The 6,442-nt window shown below is 46.7% G+C and overlaps 1 protein-coding gene across 1 annotated transcript; it reads right to left on the reverse strand.

Moving 5' to 3' along the window:
• Nucleotides 1–4,758: 4,758 nt before the first annotated feature.
• Nucleotides 4,759–5,950, reverse strand: LOC103371949 (GTPase IMAP family member 4-like). The gene is made up of 3 exons (XM_008301448.1): nucleotides 5,941–5,950; nucleotides 5,172–5,887; nucleotides 4,759–4,875 (listed from the first exon to the last, which is right to left on the reverse strand). Exons 1-3 carry the CDS (start codon nucleotides 5,948–5,950, stop codon nucleotides 4,759–4,761), a joined length of 843 nt encoding a protein of 280 aa, XP_008299670.1.
• Between the last annotated feature and the right edge of the window lie 492 nt (nucleotides 5,951–6,442).

The raw sequence follows: 6,442 nt of genomic DNA on the forward strand, positions 1-6,442 counted from the left end.
TCCACAGCATCCCAACATGAACCACTTGTGTACTGCTGAATCTTTTCTCCCAGTTAGCGACACAAACAGAAAAACGCTGCACACATGGAGACACTGAGACGGTTTTCAAATGTTGGCTTTTATTTGTTTATGGGAGCAAATGTCCAACGTGTGATCTGCTGAGGCTCCTCTTCTCTGCAGCTTGGACCTCAGCTACTTCCTGGCCGCCATCTGTTAGCTGTTTCCTGTTAGCTGTTTCCTGTTAGCTGTTAGCTGGTAGCTGTTTCCTGTTAGCTGTTAGCTGTTTCCTGTTAGCTGTTAGCTGGTACCTGTTTCCTGTTAGCTGTTAGCTGTTTCCTGTTAGCTGTTTGCTGTTAACTGTTTCCTGTTAGCTGTTTGCTGTTAACTGTTTGCTGTTAACTGTTTCCTGTTAGCTGTTTGCTGTTACCTGTTTGCTGTTAGCTGTCGGTGAACACAGCATCAGAATGGCGCTTGACAGGAAGTCGGTTGGCGTTCAGGTCACCGCTACAAAGAGAAGACGTTCAAGAAAGACGCTTTAAACTAATTACAATTTTTAAAAAGCAACCAAACAGAAATCCCGAAGAAAATTCTTTAAAATGTGTCTGTGTAAATGTATTAGGTTGGATCAGAACCAAACATAAATCAGGTTGAGGGACTCTTTGCTGTTGTCCAGAGAAAAACTCAACCCGAACCCTAAACCCAGAACATTTGGTTTTGTATCATCAGAATCAGAGCTTCATGTTTAACTCCAGCTGTGAGGCGGGATCGTTAAGCACCTCCAGCTGTGAGACGGGTTCGTTCAGATCCTCCAGCTCTGAGACGGGTTTCTTCAGAACCTCCAGTCGTAACTAAACGAGCACTAACCCTGGTGGGGGTAACCCTAACTGAGGAGGGGTGGGGCCCCAGCCCGATGCCCAGACTGCGCAGTTTGAACAACAGTCTGCTTGGAACAAGTGTGTTAAAAGCAGAATTGAAGTCCACGTGCAACATCCTGGAATACCTGCCAGACTGTTCAAATGTTGACACACTGTGTGGAGGGCATCACCTGTGGACCTGTTGGCTCTGGATGTGAACTGGTGCTGATCAAGGCTGGGAGGCAGGAAGGATTTTATGTGCCTCAGTGAAACTGAACTGATTATCTTCCTGACAGGAGTCACTGGTGTGCTACAAAGCAGGAGAACTGAAAGTATTTGAATACGATATAGCAGCCAGGAATAAAAAGATAAATGAGATCAAGAGAAGTCAAAGTGAGACACAATGAAAAACCTCATGAAGGCAGGCTCTAGAATAAACACCAAGATAAGAACATAACATTCAATTTACCACCTGAAGCCAAACGGATGGAGGGCGGAGCTACTCTCTGAACCATCAGTCCAATGGTGTTACGTTTAATTCAATGATCTGATCAGTTTAATGTCTGGCCCAGAAACACGATCATCAGCAGAAAGGAGACGATCATAGATGATGATTTATGAAACTCAAGTGACTGTTTAAGGACCAATAGTTGACCTGGATAAGTTTGGAAATACCAACAAAAAAATTATCAGAAAACTGAACAACAATGAAAACAAGTTTTTAAACAGTGTGATGAAGCAAAAACCTGATTTAGGACAAAAGGGCAAGTTCAGTAAAATCTGATTAAAACTGTAGAAACAGTGAAATCATCACGAGACACACGACTCGGACCAAAGGCAGAGAGAGGAGGAGGACGCCAGAAAATGGACAGTCTGCTGAAACAGCAGTTTAACCGACAACAATGAAAGAAGCAGAGACAGCAGACTTACTGAAGGGAAGTGAAGCAGAACAGAAGCTGCTGAAGGAGGAAGTGCAGGCTGATGAATGAACGGAGACCTGCCCTAACCCTAACCCTAACCCTAACCCTAACCCTAACCCCTAACCCTAACCCTAACCCTAACCCCTAACCCCTAACCCTAACCCTAACCAGTCCATCGGAGGGCAACCCTAATCCTAGCCCCCACGGGGCGGAGGTGGCCCTTCCAGGATCAAGCCCTCCTTGCATCTCGACCTCCGTCTTGACAATCCGACAGCCTTGCTATCCGACATAGAAGAAGGTTTTACATTTAGTGTTGGGTTATCGCGTCACCACCATATATAGTGAAATCATGTTTTGTAAATACCAATATCTGTGCAACATTAAGTTTTTAATGAAGTGAAGTCTAAAACAAGAATCCAACCTGTAAATCTTAAATTGATTATTAGTTTTCTGAAAAAACTAGTTTGTATGACTGTGTGAGATTCTCCTTTGCTTGAAAATATGTGACTGTTGCGTTTAACAAGAGTAAAGACGCCTTATTGACGGATCCATTTTAACCAGCGTGCTGACAGCCTGTTGATGAGCTCTGCTGGAAACATTCATTTCCCATCAGCCATCAGTGCTGTCAGACCCTGGTGGAGCCAGTCGACTCAGATGAGTCCAAATCTGGTTTAGGTGAGACACAGTGATGATATCGAGCTCTAATGAGTTCTGAACATCTCTGACTACGCTGCCTGGTTCTTTCAACAGCAGAACACATCTGTGGATGGAAAATCATGGGGTTTGTCAATAAACGGCATGAATCAGTTTGTCGAACCTCGTCAGAGGGTGACGCAGAAGCTGATCCACCCTGAAGAGCAATGTGATCCACCTCTGGACTGGGAAACAGGACAGCTGGCTCCTCAAGTCCACACTCAGCGGCCAGTTTCCATTTGATGAGTTTCTGCAGTAACCTCATCAGACGAGGTCATGTCCTGCATTTCCAGCAGTCAGAAAGTCTGTGATAAGAAACTGTAGCTCTGTCCTCTCGTGTGTTTCTATGGAGCTCAGGGATGTATGTGACATTACATCTGCTGTTCTGGTTATTTCTGGTCTGGCAGCTTCACTTTGCTGTTTAGGAAGCATCTGGAGATGCACACACTTAGTTGGAAAACACAAAACCAGTTGTGTTAATTATATATCGGCCACGGGCCCTACTCTGAGCTTCTGTCTGAACTCTGAGTTCTCAGCTGACTTAGTCTCAGTACAGATGAAGTCATTATAGCGGTGACTTTAATATCCATGTAGATGATGAACAACAGCCTCAGCTCTGCATTTAGTTCACTGTTAGAGACTCAGGTGGCTTCTCTCAGAATGTCAATAAACCAACTCAGAGCTTTAACCCTTGATCTTGTTCTGACATACGGGACAGACATCGAACAACAAAACTCTGTCCTCTCTGATCATTTTTAATTCAATTCAATTCAATTCAATTTTATTTGTATAGCGCATATTTACAACAACAAGTCATCTCATAGCGCTTCACAAAGGCAGAAACAGAAACACCCAACAATCCAAAACATTTGGATTCCCTGTAAGCTTCAGCAGTCCATTTGAATTTCCAGTCATGGACTATGGAGCACCACCCAGAGAGTCCATTACAGCAGATGTCTGTCTGATAAAGCAGGAACTAGTCATGTCCCTGCAGCCCCGGCCCCTGCCCTGCTCTCTCTCTGGCTCCCCAGCACACAGGCAAGTGTGTCTGGTTACCAATCTAGTGATTGGTACGTGGGGATTGGTCCGCTCCAGCTGCGACCTCCGGTCTGCTGGTATTTCAGCTTCGGCCAGACAATGCTCCAGCGCCACGCCGTCGAACCATTCACCGGTTCTGCCACCATCACCATCATACTCCATCCACTCCTGCCATTAGGAACCGGATTCTCCACCTGTCACCTGCCCGCTCTCATCCACTCGTCAGTTCCGACGCCGCTCCACCACTGCGGCTCCGTCAGCTCACCAGCACCAGCCCCGCTCACCTTTCCCTCCCTGGATTTCCTGGCGTCCGCCCCCGGTCTCCGCCTGCCTCTCCACCGCGGCAACGCCAACCCCTCTGCACCACCTACCCTCCTCCCTGCTTCCCCTCTCCACTCGGTCGACTCCTGTCAGGTCTGGTTCTCCCAGTGTGGTTTTTGCTAGCCTCATAAATTAGCATCCTGATTTAGCATCAGTGCTCTGCCCGTCTGTATGTCGCACTAGCTTTTGAGACATCTTTTGTCTACCTGTCTGTATGTCGTGTAATTCTTAATATTGCACTCAGTCTGCCAGTCCGTATGTAGCGTTAGCTTTGGAGTCTTCTTCTAGTCCACCTGTCCGTATGTTCTGTTTCTCCTCGCTCTGAATTAAGTCCGCCAGTCTGTGCGTAGTGCTAGCTTTAGAGATAGCTCTTGTCTGCTAGCCCTTTCTGTTTATTATTCAGTTTCCTCGTTAGCACCTTTTGGTGTCCTCTTTTAGTTGCTCCGCTGTTTAGTCTAGTTTTGGTTTCCCGGTTCCCGACTCGGTGGTACCGAACTCAGGTCCGTGTCTTAGTTCTTTTGTTCAACCAACCACTAATAGGTGTAGTTTGCCCTGCCTGCAAACCTCCTTGAGTTTTGTATTTATTTTCCTGTGTGTACCAATAAATTATTTTTGTTCAAACTGCCTGTCTGCCGTGTCATGTTGCCTTGCGCATGAGCCTTCGAACCATCCCGTAACAGAACTACATTTAAGGAAATGGTTCCAGGATTATTGACTTCAATGCCAACCAATGGAGAGCAGCTCCTCTGGTCTTAGTCCCACACAGGTGGATCATCTGGTTGGTAGAACTGCAGCTTTACTGCCTTCATCAACTGATGCTGTTGCCTCACTGAAAAAGAAGCCTATAAATGATCATAAAACAGCTCCGTGGTCTAGTCAACAGCTGTGCATCTATAAACAGGAAGTAAGAAGGTTAGAAAGACAGTGGAGCTCTAGCAAGTCAGAAGAATCTCATCTAGCCTGGAAAGTTCTGGTTCCTCCATAGAACTGGAGTTCTGTCCAGGAACTATTTGTTCTGGTCCCTCTGAGTTGGCGTGAAGCTGTTGAATCTACAGTGGAGACAGAAAGACTGACAGGAAGCATCAGTGAATGTTCCTTCAGTGGAAGGATGCTCGACGTGCTCAGTGATAAACTGACCCAATTCGTAGAAAGTTTTGAAAGAAAAATATTTTTATTGACAAAAATGTGTTTCTGCAGAACTGATATAAGAAACAGATGAACAGTGAACAGTATGTTTGACTGTGTGCTTCACATATCTTCATGAAAGATCTCCTCTTCTGCCTTCTCTTTGTCCCTCTCGCCCTCTCTCCCCCTTCCCTCTTTTCCCTCCTTTCCCTTTTCCCACATGGTCTTCTCTTCTTCCTCTGGTCTCCTGCCATTCTCTTTGTGTCTCGCCACTTCTGATGATGTGGTAGAAGTTTCTGATTAGCCTGTAGCACCTCTGGTGAATCCCCCCACAAGCTCTGGCTATGACGCTCTCAGACTGAGACCTTCTCTGGTAGTACGAGCGTCCTCCCTCTGACATGGAGTCTATTTTGTCCAGCAGAGCTCGTACCTGCTTCCTGTCCTCCATGTCTCTGTTGTTGAACACGTGGCAGTAGCCGTTACAGCTCTTCACCAGCTGCTGCAGGTTGTTGTCTTCTCGGATGAACTGCTGAATGTCGGTGTGGTCCAGTCGGTCTCCGTAGGTGAACAGCAGTATGGTGTGTTGGGAGATGTTCGAACTCAGCATCTTCTGCAGAGTCTGCAGTCCTTTCTGCTCTTCTTCGCTGAGCCTTCCCAGCTGGAGGGTGAGGAGGACTGCGTGAGGACCCGGAGAGCTGAGCCGGAGTGCTGCCAGCAGCTCTGCTTTCACCTCCTGTGCTGACAGCCGAGAACTGAACAGTCCGGGGGTGTCCACCACCGAGACCCTGCGACCATCAGCGTCACCGTCTACCTTCCTGCTGCTCAGAGTCAGAGGTTTGGAGCTGATCTTACAGTCAAACTCCTTCTTTCCCAGGATGGTGTTTGCTGCTGAGCTCTTCCCCACCTTCTCCTGACCCACCAGCACCAGTCTGAGGTCTGAGAAACAACACAGGTCATCAGGGCACCATCAGTATGTTCACACATCTCACACAGCATCATCCCTGATTATATACTCATGCTGACACAAACACGTGTACAATGAAGGTCTTGGGATGTTGACATTTATTGAAGTCTTCCACAGATAAAGCACAGGAGACACAAGAAGCCAAACTCCACACAGGTTCTACCTTTGAACAGATCTTAGTCTAAAGAAACTACTGTTCCCATATTTTGGAAGGAAGAAATGCTCACTGATGTTTTCAATTACTTTTGGGCAAACGTGAAGCTGTGCAACACAAATGAATCTGTGACATCAACATTGGACAGACTCCAATCACTTGAGGTCCCCTACCAAAGGGATAGAAAAAGTTCGATCTTGTTATTTCCATGATTTCAAAAGCGTCCCCCTCTACGATGTCTCGTCTCACAGCAGCTTCACTGGACCTTCTGGAACAGTCCAATCTGATGTCTGCTGTAGGAGCTTTCAGTGGACAGGAGACACCCTGGAACTCTGATGCTGCAACCCTAACCCTACTAACCCTACTAACCCTA

The sequence above is a fragment of the Stegastes partitus genome, unplaced genomic scaffold, assembly GCF_000690725.1.
Source record: "Stegastes partitus isolate 25-593 unplaced genomic scaffold, Stegastes_partitus-1.0.2 Scaffold1673, whole genome shotgun sequence".
Classification (NCBI taxonomy): Eukaryota; Metazoa; Chordata; class Actinopteri; family Pomacentridae; genus Stegastes; species Stegastes partitus.

What these genes read in the sequence shown, in the direction of transcription:
- LOC103371949 (XM_008301448.1), bottom strand. An exon ending in GAGGAAGAAGAGAAGACCAT is followed by an intron (nt 4,876 to 5,171) that starts GTGGGAAAAGGG and finishes TCTCCACTGTAG; the next exon opens with ATTCAACAGCTTCACGCCAA.